General features: G+C 26.7%; 1 protein-coding gene across 1 annotated transcript; it reads left to right on the plus strand.

Annotated features, from left to right (window-relative positions):
• Window positions 1–15074: 15074 nt before the first annotated feature.
• On the plus strand, window positions 15075–21156 carry Phum_PHUM062540 (Semaphorin-1A precursor, putative; the record flags this gene model as incomplete). Its single annotated transcript, XM_002423440.1, has 8 exons — window positions 15075–15170; window positions 15588–15888; window positions 15963–16193; window positions 16311–16956; window positions 17048–17199; window positions 19737–19862; window positions 20258–20453; window positions 20997–21156. 8 exons carry the CDS (start codon window positions 15075–15077, stop codon window positions 21154–21156), a joined length of 1908 nt encoding a protein of 635 aa, XP_002423485.1.
• Between the last annotated feature and the right edge of the window lie 481 nt (window positions 21157–21637).

The raw sequence follows: 21637 nt of genomic DNA on the forward strand, positions 1-21637 counted from the left end.
TATTTATTTATGGATTGATTACAACAAATCATTATTAATCTCATTATAAATGCACAATTACTCTATTAATTACGACATAAACAAATAATGATAATAATTAGGTTTTAAACTACCAATAATTAGCCGAAAAAAAACAAAAAAATTTCCTCCAATCATTTTCGTAGTTATTGCAGCGGATTCAAAATTAATTTTAAAATGATTAATTTATGCGTTGTAATCGCTACTTACTCATCCGTCTTTTAAAAAAAATTTTTTACCCACGCTTTCTTTCTTTTTTTGACAAAAATTGTTTATAATTTAAAATTATTTATTTATTATTGACGTAATTTTTTTTTTTTGTTTAAATTATTTAAAACTAGGTTAAATAAAGAAAATTTACATAAATATATAAATAAATTATAATTAATTTATTAAAATAAAACGATTATAAAATTAATTTAATAAAATCACATGAATGATGATGCAAGCCAAACAATTGTCACAAACTTTTCACACACACACTCACGCCCATGAGATTCTCATTATTATTATTATTATTATTATCATCATTGTATTCAATTTATATTAATAATAATGATATTAGTACAATAGTAATAAAAATGAATGCAGCAGCAGCATTTATTATTAATAGTTGACAAATGTTAAACGAATGTCTCTTTAAATAATGAGGTCAAATTTTTTGGCGCGAAAATTTAAATTTTCATATTATTATTATTATTTTTGATTTTCTTGCCAAAAAAATAATAATATAAAATAAAGTTTTATTTATTTATTTATTTATAAATAAATCAATCAAATTAATTAATTAATTTTATAGAAATGGAAAATTCGCAAAAAATTTCCCTGCCCCCAACCCCTCCTTCCGTAAAATTTGCATTTATTGTTATAAATATTATTATTATTATTTATAAATAAAACGTCGTTGATTTAAAACAATTATTATTATTATTATTGTTTTTGCGGAAAATTATTTTTCAAAAAAAAAATTTTTTTTATTTGTTTTTAACGTTTTTAAATTTTATTATTTGAATTTGTCTGGCGCCACGTTTTTTTTATTTTGCATTTTGACTTTGAGAAAAGAAAATTCGTTTGTTTGCTTGTTTGTTTACTTTAAAACTAACAAAAAAATTTTTTTTCATCTCAATAATAATTTGTAATCGGTTTTGCGACGAGAATTTTCTTTCGTTCGGTTTTTTTAATCTCTGGAATATTTTTAAGAAGAAGAATCGCAAAACAAAAATGGAGACGCAAGATATGCATCGTTTTAACCGCAACAAAAAATTTTTGAAGACGCCATTTTTTTTGTATCTTTGTTTTGCTTACCTCAAAAAAAAAAAAAGAAATAATAAAACGAAATTTTTATAAAACTATCTCGAAGAAGACTTCTTTTGAAAAACCCAAGGTTAAATTTTATTATATTTTTGGAAGGGTCAAAAGGTTAACTGCGTTTACCCGTAATAAAAATTAGTAGCGCATTTATTATTATTATTATTATTATTATTACTTCGCCGCGTTTATCTTTTGCCGCCGAGTATCTATCATATGAGATGAAGAAAAAATTATTATTATTATTATTATTGAAAAATAAAGTTTAATGAGGGTGTTGAAAATAATTTTTACACACTCGACGATGGTGTAATTTTACTCAATGTTTAACTTACGAAGTTTTTTTTTCTTTTTATTAAAATAAGTTCACGCATCTTCAACATAAATTTCAATTGTTACAAATTATAATAATAATAATAATAATTACAAAAAGACAATGAAATAAGAAAAAAATAGAAAATTTAATCGATGAGAAACGGAAAAACGGAAATGAAAAAAGAAATTTTTTTTCAAAAAAATATTTTTTCGACCTTCGATTCTTTTTTATTATTTTCTCGAGATTTTTATTTTCTTGGCCAACCTACAAAAAAAGTTTTGGCAAAACTAGATTTTAAAATTTATTACCTGACAAAAAGAAACGAGAAAAGACAAAAAAAAAAAAAAAGAAAAAAAAGTTTTTGAAAAAGTATGCGGCGGGTAAAAGAAAAAAAATCGGATTTTAAAACATTTAAAAGAATTTTTCCATAAATCTTTCCAGGAATGGAGATGAAGAAAGAATAAAAAAATTTTCAATGGATAACAAAACAAAAAAAAAGGGATAAAAAATAATAATTTAAATTATTTTTTGAAGCAAAAAAAAAGCAGAAAATAATGATAATGATGATGATGATGATGATTTTTTCAAAAAATTTTCCGGGACGGAAAACAGAGAGAGAGAAAGAGAGAAAACAATCACTTTTACTTCTTCTTCTCCAACACGCCAGTTTTAAAACCAAATTTTTTGTTTTTTTTTTTTTTTTTTGTTTTTGAGTTGGTAATCTTGAAATGTTGAACAAAGATTTACGATCTCTGTGCATTTGCCACTACTTTTTTTTATATCGAAACAATTTTTTTTTTTTTTTTTAATTTATTTCCGTAACTTTTTCCTTCTTCTTCTACAACTTCTATCTCTCTCTCTCTCTCTTTTTTGGAACCCGAATAAAAAATTTATTATTATTATTAATTTATTATGTTTTTTTTTTTTTTTAAATTTTTCACGGTTTTCTTTTTTCGCGTATAATTTATTATTATTAATATTGATAAACTATTGTTACCGGTTTTTTTTTATTTTGTTCGGTTGGCTTCCTGTTGACTTCTTGACTCTACGAAAAAAAAAAAAAGATTTTTATTGATTTTTTTTTTTTAACCAGGGTAATAAAATATAATTAAATATAAATTATTAATTTTTTTTTATAATTAAAAACGTTAGGTTTTTTATTTTTAAAACTATAATAAATTATTTTTTATAGCGCTTTATTTTTTCTTTTATAGTCTATAATAAATTATTTAAATTTTAAAAAAATTAAAAAAAAAAAATTTTTTTTTTAATTACTCGTGTTAGTTTTAGTTACCGTTTGTAATAAATTAAAAATTTTTTTTTTCTTTTTTCATTAATTTTTTCCGCTTTTATTTTGAATTTGTTGTTTGTTGTTTGTTTGTTTGTTTACGTATACGACTTAAAACAAGTTAATGCGTGTTGTTTGTATAAATATAAAAGATTAACGCGCGTTTTTTTTTTTAAATAAATAAAAATGTCGTCGTGATGATAATATGATGAATGATTTTAAATTTTTACGTTTGTTTGTTTGTTTGTCGTTTGTTTGTGTGGATGATTTTATAGTTTTGTTATTAATTAATGAATTTTTTTTTTTTTTTTGATTTCAGATAATATCGAATCAAGGTACAGGTTCCTCGGAAATGAATCACACAAAGATCATTTTAAATTATTAGAAAAGGATCAAAATTCACTTTTAGTCGGAGCAAGGTAAGTAATTTTTTGTTTGTTACTTTTTATGTTTGTCGTTTGTTTGTTTCGATCGAAAAAAAATTATCATTATTATTATTGTTTGTTTTATTTATGATTTAAAAAAAAAATTATTTAAATTAATTTTTACGTAGGTGAAATAATTTGATTTTAATTTTTTCGCGTTTTTTTTTTTTTTTTTCGTATTACGGAATTTAAAATTGAAATGAAAATTGCGGAGGTACGAGGAGTAGTAAAGAGGTAGTAAGAAAGGAGAAGGGGGGTTAAAAATATTTTGTCATCGTTACAGTGACTAATAGTGCAAAATAAATAATGAAAGTTTTAAAAAAAAGTGACTTTTTACGTGTATTTTAAATTCTTTCGTGACTTTCGATCATAAATTGAATGAAAAAAAAAAAAGTAATTTTGTGCATGCAGAAGCGTGTGTGTGTGTGTGTAAAAAAAAGAGAGAGAGAGAGAGAAAAAGAAAGAGAGATAGAGATTCAAGATTTAAAAACAAAAAAAAAATTTTTTTGAAATAGAAAAATGAAAAAAAAAAAAAACCGGAGAGAAAACTGACTTATAATCAAGTTGATAGTAAATCATCTTAAATTTTTTTTTCTTCTGCTTCTTTTTATTCTATTTCGTCCTCTGAGGTTTTTTTTCCCTACGTCCCGTAGGATTGACATCAATAAATAAATAAAAAAAAACTGGATTTGGGTTTTGAAAATGTAAAAAAAAAAAAAAAAAAAAAACTCGAACGAAAACGTGACGTAAATGTTTTACCTGAAAAAGAATAAAAGAAAAAAAAAGAAAAAACATTTTTTCAAACCGCAACGATGACGTCAACAACAACGACAACAACAACGACAACAACAATAACAACTTTAAATTTTATTTCGTTTGTTTGTTTTTATTTACTTTTAAGTAACTACGTATAAATGCGCGTACACGTATTTAAAAAAAAAAAGATTCATTTATTTTCTAAACTAAACTTACACGTTTTTCATTTTTTTTCCTTTCCAGTTTTTTTTCTTTTTATCGACTCGAACTTTTCCTCATCATCTTTACTGGAAAAACAAATAAAAAAAAAAAAAAATCGTCGCAAATGAATATTCATAAAAATATTCAAAAAATATTCATAAAAAAAAAATATTCAAATGATGTTAATTAAATAAACGTTAGCCATTTTTTTCCCTCTTTTTTTTATATAAACAATCTTTTCGTTATAAAATTAATTTTTTAAAAAAAATTTTATTCTTCTTTTTTCTTTTTCTTTCTAGAAACATCGTGTACAACATTAGTCTCAAAGATCTTAGCGAATTTACCGATCAGGTAAGAATCATTTTATGATTATTACGATGACTAAAATTTAATTAGTCATTTTATTTAGTAAAATAAATTAGTTACAAGTTTCCTAATTTGTTATTATTCCGATGACGTCATGTGTATAAATATGGCGTGGCGTAGAAAAGAATATATATGTATATATATTTTTTTTTTGTTGCGTGTAATATTTAAACAATAATTTAAATAATATTTATTTAAATGTTTAAACAATTTGACGGTTGAATTTTTTATTTATTTATTAACGTTGTCTTGTTTTTTGTCATTTTGAAAGAAAAAAAAAAAAAGTTTAATGTCGGTGTGCGATTTCGGTTTTTGCGAGTCCCTTTTTTTTCTTTTCTTTTTTTTTTTGGTGTTTTAGTGAGGGGAAAAGGGAAAAAACGAGGGAGAGGGGGAAAGGAAAAAAAGGAGAGAGAAAAATAAAAATATCTTAATGTTGAATGTAAAAAAAAAAAAATCCATGAGTGTGGAGAAAAAAATAAAAAATTGTTAATAAACCCGCGCGTAAATTTTAATTATTTATTGATGTAATAATAATGATAATAATAATAATTTTCGAAAGCGAATAAAATGGCGTCTCGCGAAATTAATTATCCCTTCTTTTTTTTCTCGAAAGAAAAGAGTTAAAATTTAACAAAAAAAAAAAACAGAAAAAAAAGTCAAACATAATCCCCGTATAAAAGATGAGAGGGAAAAAGGAAAAAAATAAAATAAAAATAAAACATCATCAATCAAGAATAAAAATAAAAAGAAAAAAGTAAATAAAAATACAAAAAAAAAAGCAGAAGACGAAGAAAATTTTTACTCGTTTCGATTAAAAATTTTTTTTTTTTTTTTTTTTTTTTTAATGAAGAAAAAATGATGGATGATGAAAAAGGTTTTAGTTTTTTTTATTTTATATGTATTATTATTATTATTAATCTTAATTTTTTTTTTTTTTACTAAATTCTAAGCAATTGTCTTGTGAAATATTATTTTTTTTCTTACTCGTGACGTCAGTTTTTTTAAAAATAATTAATCACGTGACTAAATTATGAACGGATAAAAAATTATAAACTCTTCAACAACTCCGGGATTCGTGAATTTTTTTTTTTTTTGTTTTAAATATTTTCAAAAAGAAAAAATGGCGGAGGTAGAGAGGAAGTGGGGTTGAAAAGCAGCGTAAACGACAGAAAAATCTTGATTGAAAATAACAATAATAATAATAATTTTATAGGTTTTAAACCCGCCCCCGTAATCAAAGTTGCAGCCCTCCGACAAACGTTTGTTTATGAAAAACATTGTTATTCTTTAGGTGAATAATGATTGGTTTTAAGGAATTTTTATAAAATGAGTGATAATGATATTTAAAATAAATTTTTTTTACGTGGAAGAAGATAAAGAGCGGGAGAAACAAATTTAAAATGACACGACAATCGGCGATACGTGAAAAATTTCACGTCGTTTTTTTTTTTGTTTATATCGCGAATGCTAAGACCTGATATAGAAAAAATGATGATTACAATAATTATTATTATTATTTTTAAAAAATTGTTTGTCGTCGTCGGTTGTTTGTTTTTGTTACCGGAAGTGAGATTAAAAAAAAAAATTTCGGTTTATTATTATTTATGAATAATGGCGATATTCGCGCGCGTTCTGAAAAAAAAAAACGAAAAAACATAAAAATGATGATGAACTTTTAACCTTTTTCTACCTTTTCGTTCTACTCCCTCTCCTTTCCCCTTACCCTTTTTCCCCTCCTTCCCCCCGAGTAAATAACGCACAAAAATTTTTTTTTTTTTTTTTTAAAAAAACAGGATCTCGTGTTTTACAAAGATAAAGTTTTTTTATTTAAATTAAAAGATAGAAAAAAAAAATTCCCGCCAAAAATTTATTTATTTAGTTTTAACGATAAATTTTCTACCGATCCCTTCTCCCTCCCCCTTTTCTCTCCGCCGTCCCTACACCCCTGTCCCCTCTTCCCTCCCCTTCGTTTAAAACTCGTTGTAAGCTTATTAATTTTAAAGCTTTTAATGCTTTTAACAAAAGCTTCGAAACCGATGGTTATTTTTTCCTTTTTTCCTTTTTTTTTTCTTTTTTTCTTTTTTTTAATCATTCAAATTTTGATATATTTTGTTTTATGCGGAATACAAAACAAAATAATAATAATAATAATGATGATAATTTTTTCCCGTTTTCATTTCGTTTCCGCTCTTTCACCGGAAATATTATTATTATTATTATTATTTTTTCATTTTATTTTATTTTTTATTTAAAAATAATAATAAAAAGAAAAAGGAAGGAACAAAAAGGAAGAAAAAAAATCCGAAGGTTGGATTTATATAGAAAACGTAGGTAAAAAAATTTTTTTTTTTTCCATTGGTTCCTTTAAATCAATCTTTTCCTTTTTTCCTTTTTTTTTTTTGAAAGAAAAGTTTATTTACCTTTTCATGCGAAACCTTTTTTCCTTTTTTTTTTTTACTTACGTACCTTAAAAAAAAAAAGTGGGTGGCAAAGGAAAAGAAAAAAAAGGTGCGAAGGAATAAAAAAGAAAGGTCAAACAAACAAACCAAAAAAAAAAGGAAAAAAAAAAAAATTTTTTTTTAATGATTACATCATTCAAAGGTCGTGGTTTCCATTGAAATAAATTTTCATATTCGTTTAATTAATTAATTAATTAATTAAAAACTTTGGTTCGATTCGATTTGTTTCACAATTTTTTTTTAAGGGTTTTGAGGGAGGCGAAGGGGAGGGGTTCTCCCTTCTCCATCTCCACCCCTCCTAAAAAAAAAGGAAAACAAATTAAGGGACTTAATTGAGCGCGTTAAATTTATTATTAAAAAGTTACCCCTTTATGGGGTTGGTGTTTAATATCTAATTAGTTTTTGAGTTAGATAAATTAGACATCCATCTACTCCTACATACATCCATCTATCTATCTATCCATCCATCTATCTACCTATCTATCTATCTAAATTTTTTCTTATAACAAAATAAAAAAATACCCGACAATTTATTTGCTTTTTTTTTGCAAAAGCGTAATTTAATATTGATTTATGTTACGTAATAAATAAATAAATAAATAAATAAGTTTTGTAAGACTTCGTATAATTAATTTTAATAATAAATGCTTTTAGGTTTTTAAATCATAAATTTCCACTTATTATCATCATCATCATCATCATTATTATTTTCATTAATTTTCTTCTGCTGTTTATCATTAAAAAAAAAAACGGCGCCGCATTTTATGTAATGATGATTTGAAGTTTTTACAAACCGATCAAATTACGAAAATAATAATAATAATCATTATTATTATCATTATTATTATTATTATTATTGGTGTGAAAATGAGAGATATTGCGACGGCGATAATGATGATGATTAAATTAATAATTTTTTCGTCTGGACTAAAAAAAAAAAAAAGAACGCAAAGACAAGTGGTCCGTAAGTGGTTTGGTAAAAAAAAAAAAAAATGGCGGAAAGAAGCGGAAAGGAAGTGAGAAGAAATTTAAAAAAAAAAAAAATGGCGGGAAAAAAAATCCAATTTAATAAAATCACGAAGGACGAAATATCACGTAATTTTTTTTTCTCTCTCACTCTTTATAAAGTTTAATGGGAGGAACGAGAGGAGAGGGGAGGGGAGGTTTCGGATAAGGTAATAAATAACCGACGATAATATTGAAAGTTAATAATAAAAGAGAAGGAAAAAAAAAAACTTATTAATGCGTACATAATTTATGTACATAAAAAATTTTTGATTTTTTCTGGGGGAAAAAAAAAAGTTTTTCGAAAAATTTCATCCATCCTTTTTTTTTTGTTTATTTCGAATCTTCAAACGTTGTTCGTATAGCAGACGACGTAAACTCATGAGTGTTTTGTTTAACCTAATTATTATTATTATTATTGAAACTTTTTTTTCTTTTTGCCGTAAATTTGTTCATTAGATTTAAAAGGTTTTTATATTGTTGAATTTTAAGGGAGGAAAGTTTTAAAATAAAATTATGTATATGTATGAATACATAAATATATTTTTATGTATTTGATATGCCCCTCCTCTCCTCTCCCCCACGTAAAATAAATAAATTAACAATAAATAATAATTAAAAAGTTTTTACAGAGGGAAAAAAAAGAAAAACTTTGAATGTTTCTCCCCTCCTTTTTTTTTTTTTTGAATAAAAATGATTTTTAACGAATTTTTTGCTGCCGTTAACCGATATAAAAAGTTTTCATTTGTTAAATTAAATATATTGAATATAAAAAAAGAGAAAAAAACGCAAAAATTTTATCGGGTTTTAATTGTAAATTCGTATCGAAACACTCACATTAAAAATTAAAAAGAAAAAGAAAAATATGAAAATATTTCCCGTAGCAAAAAAAAAAAATTGTTTTTTTTTCCTCTTCTTCTTCTTCTGCTTCTTTTAAATAAAAAAATTATACCATTTCTTTTGTTTCCAGGAGAACGAGTAAGTAAAAAAAAAAAAAAATTATCATCATTTTTTATAAAAATAGCTTTTGCTCTTAATCAACGTTAAAAAAAATATTATTTGTAATTTTTTTTCTTCCCCCCCCCTTCCTCCGCGTCTTTGTCTTCATACGGATTTTGTTTTAAAAATTTAATATCCTTCTGTCTTTGTCGTTCTTTAATAACAAAAAATTTCTTGCTAACGGAAAGATTAATTGTTATTATAAATATTAAAATAAAAAAAAAAAAAATGAATTTGCTACGGTTAATAAATATTATTTATATGTATATATGTTTGTACGTATGTGTGAATACGTATTAAATGGATCGTGATGGATTTTATAAATCATCATCATCATTATTTTTTTGGGGGGTTTTTTATTTCAATGTTAAAAAAAATTACGTTGGCAACAATGATTTTGCATTATTTTTTTTTTTTACCTTAAAACCCGATCGAAACAATTACGCCGCCATTTTTATTATTATTCAAAAAAAAAAAAAATTTGTGTATGGTAATCGTTTATTACGTACGTGATATCATTTCGTAAATAATTATTTATTCGTACCGGACGTACGTCCCCCCATCGAATTGCTACCAACCTTCCTCCCCTCCCCACTCCAATTACGTGATTAATAAAATATTAAATTTTTTTTTTTTACATATATCAAAAATTCAGGTACGTTAAAATCTGCCGCGTTCGTTGAAAGAAAGAAAAAAGGAAATAAATAATTTCGTTGATATTATTATTATTATTATTATTATTATTATTACTTTTTTTTTTGATTTTCGCGTGTGTGAAATACGTATGGATTTGGCGTGCCATTTCGTGCCTGTTTGAAATTATTATTCGACAATAATCTATCGTTTATCGATTTTTTTTAATTTTTTTTTCTTTATCGGTCTGGGAAAAACACAAAAAAATTACTTTTGTTTAACACACGTGCGTGTTTTCACGCACTTACGCACACAAACGGAACGGTTGATGTGCGTAAAAAAAGAAAATCTTGATCGACCGCCATTAAAATACAAAAATAATTAATTAATTAATCGAAAAAAAAACGCACGCGTAAAATTACAGTAATTGATCCGTTTCGAATGTTGTTGTTATCGCGATCTTACGATTAAATTACGCGATGATAACATTATCAGGGATGATGCGAGTTTTAGTCAAAACAAAATCATATTAAAAACATTTCAAAATGGATTCTATTTCAATTATTTATTTATTTATTTGATATCGTTGTAAAAATTACTTAAAGTAATTAATAATATTATTAATCGTCCATTGCGAGACGCCATTTTGATAAATTCTCGAATTTTTTTTCCATGATAATCCCAACTACTACTACTACTTTTTATTTTTTTTTTTTTTCATCATTGACGAAAATTGATAAATTTTGCACGTGTGTGTGTGTGTGAGTGAGTGTATGAGTGCGTGTAAAACGCGTGCGTACGTGCGTTTCACGAATGAGATTTTTTTTTTTTAAATTTTTTTTTATTGCTTTTCAACTTGCAACGTTTTTTTACCTTTTTGTTCTTTTTTTTTCCATTTCCATAAAATTTTTTCCCTATTATTATCATCATTATTATCATCATCAAATTTTAAAATAAAAGAATTTTTTCCAATTTTTTATTTATTTATTTATTTATTATTGATCGTTCGATCGACGATGACGTATAATTTGAAAAATCATTGGAAAAAAATTCATATAATAATAATTTTCTTTTTCTCTCTCTCTCTTTTTCATTTTTATTTCATTCGTTATATTTTATTATTGTATCCGGTTTTGTTATTTTATTACCGTAATATATATATACAAGTACGCATCACGTATTAATATTATTATTATTATTAACGTGTTATTAAACAATTTGACGAAATATTGGAAAAATACAAAGTGGTGGGAAAGGGAGGAAAATAAATCGGAAAAAATCGTTCGTTTTTCCATTATCATCATCAATTCCCGCGTTTTTTTTTTAAAATGATGATGGTGATGACGTCATCGATTTTTATTGATTTTTAAATAAAAAACTTTTATCGAACGTTATCGATAGGAAAAAATATAAATATGAAAAAAAGCGAAGGAGGAAAATGAAAAAAATTTCTAAAATGTATTTCTGTGACGTAAAAGTATCAGTGAGGTTTTCTTTTTTTGGGGGAGGGAGAAGCGGAGGGGAGTATTAAAGGAAAATGGAGGGTCGGAAAATTTTTGGTTCGATTTCTACTATGGGGAAATTCGAAAAAAAAAAAAAATCAATTTTTACGATAAAAGACGGGATAGTCTTTTTTTTTTGTATATTCTGTAACGAATTAAAAATCAAAAATTTTCATTCGAAAAGGACGAGTTTTGAAAAAGGAATGAAAAAAGGTTCGAAGAGAGAAAGAGAAAGAGAGTGAGAGAGAAAGTGTATAAGAGTAAAAGGCGGTTTATAAAAGATACAACGGGATTAAAATTGAACAATAAAATCCCAAGGATTACATTATATTCCGTTAATTTTCTTTTTTATATGAAAACCTTTTGTTCGGAAGCCATTTTAAAAAAAAAAAGAAAAATAATAATAATAATAATAATAATAATAATAATAATGACGAAAAAAAAAAAGAAAAACCGACGACATAAATTTTTTTTTTTTTGTAATAAACGACACGAATCGTTTTAACTTAATGACGTGAATTAACACCTGAATATAATTTTTAAATTTTATATTTTATTTTATTATTTAAAATATTTTAAATGTCAAAGGTTAAAAAATACGAGGAAAAAACGTTTTCCAGTTTGTTTTTCCCACCTTCATCTCATTCCAGTCGCCATTTTTTTTTTTTTTAAAGCCTCGGGTTTCATACTGTCAGTCATTTTTGGGTTTTAGAATCTCTTTCAGTCAGTCAGTTAGTCAATCAGTTTCATTCAATAAGTTATTTTCAAATATTTAAATTTCATCATTATTATTATCATTATCATCATCGTGTTTTATTGAGAATTTTCCTTTGATGATTTGTTACTTAATAAAATGACATGTTGTTTGTAAATAAAAACTTTTCCTTTGAAAACTTTTTTTTTTTTTGTTTAAATATTGTTCTTATTATCGTGATAGTTTCTTTTATGTATAAATTATTTAAAAAAAAAAACGAGGGAAATCTTTTTTAAAGTGGAAAGTAAAAAGAAAATGAAAAACATGGAAAAACGACGAAAAATAAACAAGTGAAAAATAAAAAAACGACGGGATTAAAGAAAGAAAGGAATTTTCTTTCGGTCGTTAATATATATATTTTATTCGAATTTACTTTATAATCGTGAAAAGGTTTTCCCATTTTATTATTTTCGTCCTCGAAATACCGTGGCACCAGATTTTTTTTTTTTTTTACATTGTTTAATACCATTGAAACTATTTTAAAGAGGGTTAAATAAAAATTTTTGTTTTTTTTTTTTGATTCATGGGATTGTATTTATCCTCTTCCTTTCTCCTCTTTTGCTTTTTCGTGTTTTTATGTTTATTTAAATTTATTTTATTTTATTTATTCTCTTCTGCTAGTTTTTGTTTTTAAAATAAATTAAAAACAATTTTTTTTTTTTAAACTTAAAATAATAATAATAATAATTGGAAAAAAAATCTTTTAGTTGTTTTTTTTTTATCTCCTTTAAAAGAATTAATAATTCGATTAAAAAAAAAAAAAACTTTTATTTTTAATTGTGACGTAATCAACGTAAATATTTACTTCTGCAAATGACGTCACAACAGGTAAAGAGAAAAAAAATCGATTCGCGCACGTGAGTGAAAGAATGGAAACGTTAAGTTTTTTCGTATGCAAGACGGATTTGAACGACGTTGGTTATCGTATAAAGTTATGCCCTTTTTACATGGAAAACTTACAAATTTCGTTTTTTGTTTTTGAAAATTTGAAATATTATTAATTTTTTCCATCAATTAAATATTTAAATTAGATAATTAGAGGGGAGTGTAGGGATGAAATTATTTGGGGGGAGGACCACGTGGGGGGTACGTGAGGGGAAATTCACGGCGAGTGGATAAGGGTTAAAAAAAAAAATATCTTTCCTTGCGTGACGGTTTTTGTTTTGAAACATAAATTAAACATTTTATGTACGCGTAATCACGCACGCGCACGCACGCACGTACGTTTTCGTAACAAAAGTTTTTTTTTTTTGTTTTCGTTTTATTTATCGTAAATAATTTCAAATTAGTAGCCTTTTAATAAAGTTAGAAATCGAACACCATCGAACTTAATTATTTAATTAATACGTAAAAATTTTTCAAAGGAGGAAAAACAAAAAAAAATTTGTATTATCACCACTCGAACGCGTTCGTTTAAATTGTTTATTAACGATAATAATAATACTTTTTGTTAAACAAAAAAGAGTACGCAAAATTCGATAGTTTTATATGTGTGTGTGTGCACGTGTGCGTGTGTTTTTCATACACGCGGTTAAGTTTTTTTTTAAATTTTTTCAAACATTGACACACATACGCTCACACGCACGAACGAACGAGTGGTTGGTTAATCGTTTTTCTTTTCTAAACTTTTTAAAACGCGTATTCATTTGTTTTATTACCCAGTAATAAAAACTTTAAATGATTCACGGGTAATAATAAATGAAAAACGGGCGTTACAATCTCACGACGGTAATTTTTTCTTTTTTTTTTCCCGACCCGAACTGTTAAAAAATTAAATTTTCGTGATAAGAAAAAGAAAAAAAAGACAGCAGAAGAAAAAGGAAGGCGTTTTGTTCGTTGTTATAAAAAAAAAAAAAAAAAAAATTTCTAGAATTTTCTTTCTTTCTCTCTCTGTCTCTCTCTTTTTTTTTGTTAAAGAAAAAAAACTTATCTACGTCAAATTGTTACTAATTTAGAAGAAAAGAAAAGAAAAGAAAAGAAAAAAAAAATTTTTTTTTCCTTTATCTCAGGACTTTAAACTTTTCCTTTGACACATACTTATAAAAAAAAGGAAACGGGTAGTAAAGGAAAAGGTAAAGAAAGAAAGTTTGTAAGAAGGGGAAGGAAGAGAGGAGTGGGGTGAATTTAAGAAAAGAAAATGTATGACTTTTGATATGTAAATTTTTTCTTTTTCTTCTTCTTACTTTGCGTGCACTAAAAACGCTTTGCGGAAATCACCATTATTATTATTATTATTATTATTATTATTATTATTATTATTATTATTATTATTATTATTATTATTATTATTATTATTATTAATACGAACGGGTGAAGTGGAAAAAAAAATTTTTTTTAAAAGGTGAAAAATAGGAAAGGAAAACTAAAAAGAAAGAAAAAAATTTTTTTAAAGGAAATAATATGTTTACATAAATGTGGTAAAAAAAAAAAAAACGTTGGCGGTTATTATTACGTAAGCATATAAATAATAAATGATGCGAACGTTACGAACGGTTTTTTCCTTTATATAATAATAATGATAATTATTATTATTATTTTCGAAACATTTTGTAATGTGTTTTTTTACGAAATGGAATCCGCGTTCGGGAAAAACAAAAAAAAATGGGAAAATGATTTTTTTTTATATATGGAAGCAAACTTGGAATTAAAGTACTCCAAAAAAAAAACAAATCGTATTCCAGGAGTTCCAGGAGTGTAAATAAATCTTTTCGGTATAAAATTTCTTATTAGGGCGCACACGCACATGCACACAGTTTTTTTTTTTTTTTTGTAAAAAGTTTTAAATTTCTGTTTTGTCCTTTTTTTAGTTTAGTTTAGTTTAGTTTCCAATACTTAATAACAGACGCTATTAAAAAGCAAATTGGTGTCACGTTCTTGTGTCAATATTATATACGAGTTAATGGACTTTTATACTTTTTTTTTCCCTTTTCTTCCCTTTATCATCCCCTTTCTTCTCCCTTTTTTCCTCTCTTTCTCTCCCATTCCTTCTTATTCTCACGTATCAGAAAAAAAAAACTTTTTTCGAATTTATGCATATGATTTGTATGTTTAATTTCTTTCTGTTTTTTTATTTTCAGAGAATCGAATGGCATGCCAGCAGACCACACAGAGAAATTTGTACCCTAAAGGGTAAATCAGAGGTGAGTACTTTAAAAATTTTTTATTTTTTTGGGGAAGCAAAATAAGGGTTGGAAAAAAAAGGTGAAAATTGAAAGGTTCAAACAAAAAAAAAAAATTTTTTTTGGAGCACGTAAATCAATTTATCTACGTCGAATACGACGACGTTAGATAAACACAAAAATATTTGCGTGCTTTTTACAATTTGTTTTCCTTTTTCCTCTTCCCTCTTCCTTCCTTTCCCCCTTTTTTTTGGGTAGAAGGGGGTAGAATGAAAAATTCCAAAAGTCCAAAAAAGCGAAATGTGAATGATGTTTTCGATTATCGAATTTGAAATTTCTTTTTTTTTTTTTTTGTGAAATTTTCGATTATGAACGAGAACGAGAAAATTTATTTATATCTCGTACAAACACACGATAATTTTGTTTGTTTGTTTTTAGGACGATTGTCAAAATTACATTAGAGTTTTAGCTAAAATATCTCAGGATAAACTTTTAATATGTGGTAGCAACGCGTATAAACCCTACTGCCGATACTATCAGTACAAAAATGGAGAATATGTGGTTGTTAAAGATTTCGAAGGGGGTGGTTTATGCCCCTACGATCCCGATCACAACAGCACTGCTGTTTTCACAGACGGACAGTTATATGCTGCTACAGTAGCAGATTTTCAAGGAGGTGATCCTCTCATTTACAGGGAACCTCTCAGAACGGAAAGATCGGATTTAAAACAGTTGAACGGTATGTTTTAAAAAAATGATGATGACTTTTTTTTATTGCGTGACGTCATATAATAATGATTTTTCACGTTTCAGGTCCGAGTTTCGTTAGTTCGGTCGCATACGAAGATTACGTATTTTTTTTCTTTCGAGAAACGGCCGTGGAATACATGAACTGCGGTAAAAAAGTTTATTCGAGAGTTGCGAGGGTGTGTAAACACGACAAGGGGGGACCGCATCAATTTGGAGATAGATGGACATCTTTTCTTAAATCCAGATTGAATTGCTCCGTCCCTGGAGATTATCCATTTTACTTTGATGAAATCCGTGAGTATTGTTTTTGTTTAAAATAATAATTTATCGTTTTAATTTATCGTTTTTGTTTTGTAGAAAATAATAATAATATTAAATTTATTTGTTTAAATATTTGTATTTTTTGTGCAGAATCTATGAGCGAAATGGTGGAAGGAATTTATGGCCAACGTTCGGCTCAACTTATGTATGGAGTTTTCACGACTCCGATAAATTCAATCGGTGGCTCTGCCGTTTGTGCCTTCAACATGCAGTCTATCCTCGACACGTTTGAAGGTCCATTCAAAGAACAAGAATCAATGAATTCAAATTGGTTACCGGTACCGATAACAAAAGTACCAGAACCCAGACCCGGACAATGCGTTAACGATTCACGAACCCTTCCAGACGTATCCGTTAATTTCGTTAAATCTCACACTCTCATGGATTATGCCGTACCGGCATTTTTTTCCAGGCCGGTTTTAATAAGAATCAGTTCGCAATATCGTTTTACAAAAGTTGCCGTCGATCCTCAGGTACGCACTCCGGACGGACGTGCCTACGATGTTTTATTCATCGGTACGGACGATGGAAAAGTCGTTAAAGCCGTCAATTCAGCATCGTTCGATTCGGATGACAAAGTTCAAACGGTCGTTCTCGAAGAAATACAAATATTACCCCCCGGCATACCCGTTAAAAATCTCTACGTCGCCAATGGTAATTTGATTATATTAACAGATGATGAAATTCAAAGCATTCCGGTACACAGGTGCGACAACGAAAACGTTACTACTTGCAGGTAAGTAACCCGTAATGATAATGATGATAATAATTAATGAAAATCCCCCCCCCATTTTCTAAACGTTATTTTTTTGGAAATTTTTCTCCAGGTCGTGCGTCGCTTTGCAAGATCCATATTGCGCTTGGGATGTTTTGCAAAAGAAATGTGTTGCTAGCGATTTAACCGTCGGTTGGGACGGTGACAAAAAAAGATTTTTACAAAGTGTGACAAAGGGTGAAAACAAAGCATGTCCACACACAGGTACGTCCGACATATTCATTATTATTATTATTAATTTTCAGTTGAAATATTTATCCGAAATACAACGACGGATGAAGGATTATAATAAGTTAAGTGTCAGTAAAAAAAACCGTACGAAACATAAGAAAAATGATTATATTTGGGTTTTTCTATTATCTAACCGGGTTTTCTTGTCTGTTTCGCATAATAGCTCTGGGAATTATTTTTGTTAAAGGGTTATTTCTTATATTTAGCTTATATAGAATGTAATTTTTTTTTTTGTCTTTTACATAGTTTCATGTGAGAAATGATTTTTTTTTTTTTGCTTTTGTTAATAATTTTTATTTTCATTTATTTATTTTAATTTTTTTTTGCTACAGTTAATAAAAAAAAAACAAAATTTATTATTTTTTTATATTATTATTATTATTTTATAGTATAATAAAAAAATAGAACTATAAACTTTAAAAAAAATTATATAATAAATAACTTATGTAGGAATTAGAAATGATTTGATGAGTTATTAATTAGCATGTTTCTTATAGTTATCGATAAACAAATAAATAAGTAAAATTTTGATTTTATAGTTTATAGACTTTAATTTAATAGATCTATAAAAAAATAGAAATGATAATAATGATATAACAAACAAGGAATTATTATTAGTTTTTGTTTTTTGTTTGTCGGGGGTTTTAAGTCGTGCAAAAAAAAAAAAAAAAATTTAAGTAGAAATTTGCTTTTATTTGTTGCTTGGCTTTTTCAGCTGATGTTTCTCCAGTTTCTCCCACATCGAGCCAGACAAAAGTCACGGGTAAGTTTTTATCATTATTATTATCATTATCATTATTATTATCGTGATTTATTATTTATTTATCAAATGGATAAAAAAAATTTTTTAAATTACGGTTTTTTTTTTTTTTTTTCATTTGAATTAATATCATTTAATATTAATATTAATCGAATTTTCCGGTAGTGAAGGGGGAAAAGGGGGTAAAGGGGAATAATTTGGGTATTTAAAATAATAATAATAATAATAATAATTGTAATTTTTTTATCGTTTTATAATTTAAATAGGCGGGTGGTTAAGTCGTGGGAGAGGAGGAGTCAACGAAGTTTTTGTTTTTTTTTTTTGTATATTTTCCACTCCTCCCCTCCCCTCCCCCTCTAAAAAAAAAAACAGCAATTTAAAAATTTTTTTTTTCCATTTCCGTTTCCGTTATGCGTGTGTGTTTTTGTTTTTTTTCTAAAACGTTTGAAAAACTGGAAAACAAAAATTAAAAAAAAAAAAAAATTGTGTTTGCCTTACTTACACACTTTAATTTTCTTTATTTGTCGCCGCGTTTCCCCTCCTCACTTTTCCCCCTCTCTCTCCTGCCCCTCCCCCCGTTCGTTTTTTTTTTTTTTGTTTGTTTTTTTTGTTTTTCTTTTCTTTTCGTTTTTTGTATATACAAAACCGAACGACTCTCGTTTAGGTGAGAACGATCCGTATAAGGAGATAATTGAATCGTGTCCTCCCTGCCCTGTCTGCTTCAGTGATTATGCACCACTTGCAAGTTTATCAGAACCAACCACCGAAGCACATCAGGGTTAGTTTTCTTTTTTTTTACATGCTTATTGATAATAATAATAATAATAATAATAATAATAATAACGAGCGGGTTAAGGGGCTGCTGAATTAATTACCTTTTATATTTTACATACAACAGTAATATTAATAATTCCTGTACGATTATCATTATTATATCTACTATCACTTAACGATTTTTTTTTTTTGTTATATCGAAAGGGAAAAAAGGAAGTGAGTGGATGGGTGAGGGGGTTTCCCATTTTCGTTTTTTTTTATACAATACGTAATAATAATAATATTATTATTATTAAAATCCTTTTTTTATTTGTTTAAATTTTGTTACAAAAAAAAAAAAAAAAACTTTAAGGAGAGAAAAAATTTTTGAAAAAAAAAGGCAGCCCGTAAATAGAAAAGGCAAAAAAAGGAAAAGAAAAGGCAAACGGTATTAAATAATAATAATAATAATAATTTAAAATGAAAATTTTTTTTTTTTCTACACACGAGTTTTATCTACCTTAAATGTGTTATTGTTCTCTCTCTCACTCTTTCTCTTTATTTCTCTCTCTTTATGTTGTTGTTGTTGTTGTGATATATAATAATAATAATATTGTTTTTTTTTGTTGCTGCCAAATTTTTTTGTTTGTTTTCTTTTTTTTTTTGTGCTTAAAAATCATACTTTTATTCCAGACTAACAAACGCTTTGTTTTTTTAACGCCTTTAGCTTACTTACTCGGAAAATTTTTTATATTTTTATTACTCGGTAATGGTTTTTTTTTTCGGTAATAACACGGTAATAATTTGTACGAAAATTTATGTTGAGACGAAAAGGACAAAAGAAAACATAAATTTTCGAATGGGATTAAATCAACCTTCAAGATTTGTGTTGTATCGAAACAAACAAAACTTTAGGGTTGATCGATTAAATTAATATTTAAAAAAAAAAAAAAAAATTGGTTCCGGTCGTGTACTCTTGAGCTTGCTTGCTGTGCAGGGTCCCCACATAGCCATGGCAGGACGCCTGGCCATTTCATGGAAGCTGACCTCAACAACGAGATTATCATTGAACTGGACGAGAGCAACGTCATATCGGATACATTGGCTGGACTCTCTCATCCAGGTATTCCTAACAATTTCTTTGACTTTTTCTTTCTTTTTTATAATATTATTTATTTCATTTCGTGTTCGAGATGATATCCGTGCTGGAGTCGTAATAATTATTATTATTATTATCTTTCATTCATTCATTCTCGAATACGATGTTTTTGTAAAGTTTGTCTTTTGCTTTCTGCAAAAAAAAAAAAAATTAAAAAAAATTAAATGTGGTTTTAATTTTGTGACTAACAATTCATTTTTACTTTTCTTTCAAACTATCGCATTTAAAATGTTTTTTTTTCTTCTGTGTCTTTTCTTTTTTTTACCTTTTTGTAGCGTATTATTATTATTATTTTCCATTTTTTCAATTTTTTATTTACGTAAAATAAAAATAAAAAAAATAATAATAAAAATTTTTAGGAGCCAAATTACCATCGTCTCAAGAAAATATGGTTATTTACACGGCTGAAACATTGGGAATTGCTGTTGCCACGTCAATTTTAGGAGCTTTAGTCGTTGGTTTCATAGGAGGTTTCCTTTTTTCACGTCGCTGCAGGGGAGACGATTATTCGGATATGCCAAGATTTCCAGACAACCAGAGACATCAACTCAACAGGTAAGCAAATACCGATTATTATTAATATTTTATTTTTGTTACATCGCCATTTTGTTTTTGGTTAGCGTTTCCCCCCCCCCCCAAAAGTCTCAATGAAAAATTTATTAATTTTTTTAATAATTATTTATATGGTTAATAAATAAATAAAATAAAATTAAAATTAAATTAAATTAAAATAAAATAAAATAAAAAAGTTAAAAAAAAAAAAATTCTGAGCTTATTTTGTAATTGAATGCTTCGGGATCTTTTGGAGTTAACTGCCAGTTGATTGCTAGTTCTTCACAGGTATGATTATCATTATTATTATTGTTTATTGTTTTTTTTAAATAAAATTATTATTATTATTATTAATAAAGTTGAATGGAATATCGCACTGTTTAAATTGTTGTTATTTTCTCGTGTTTTTCTCGTTTTTTTTTTTTTTTTGACTTTGAAAAATGTCAATTATTTTATAAATAGTAAAGTTGGTGTGCGCGTGCGCGGTTTTCCGTTGTTATAACGAAAGTAAATAATAATAATGAGTAATAAATGTTATTTCTCCAGGTTGACCGATTCTGGTTTGAATGCAGATTTGCCCCAACACATCAACAACAAAGCCATCAATTTGGTTTTGAATGTGCCACCGAAGAATGCCAATGGAAAAAACGCTAATTCATCAGCTGAAAACAAACCGATACAAAAGATAAAGAAAACGTACATCTAGCACACCCTGGAATTTGCTTTGGACAAGCAGTATTATTATTATTATTATTCACAATTGGCAGCATCTTTTGCTCTAATTCACGGTGCTCTCGCCGGTACGGCAAAATCAAAATTTCATTAGTACAAAAAAAAAAAAAAAAAACGGAACTGAAGGGGAAAAAAAAATCATTATTATGATTTTTCCACCCGGGGCAGCAGCACCGATATGAAATCCGTAGGATTTCCGTGTAATGTGCGTGAGTGCGTGCCAGCGTGCGTGCGTATGTGCGTTAGCATTTTTTTTTTTTTTTAAGATCTCAAAAAAAAAGAAAAAAAAAAAGTTTTAAAAAAAATAGTTTTTAGATTTTATATATACATACATACATAAATAAGGCTATTATTATTATTGTCTCTCGCGCTTTGATTGTATTTCATCAATAAGGGTAGACATTTATACTCGTTTTATTATTATTATTATTTTTTCGTAATAAAAAGAGAGAGAG

This window comes from Pediculus humanus, genomic scaffold, assembly GCF_000006295.1.
Source record: "Pediculus humanus corporis 1103172107411 genomic scaffold, whole genome shotgun sequence".
Taxonomy (NCBI): domain Eukaryota; kingdom Metazoa; phylum Arthropoda; class Insecta; order Psocodea; family Pediculidae; genus Pediculus; species Pediculus humanus.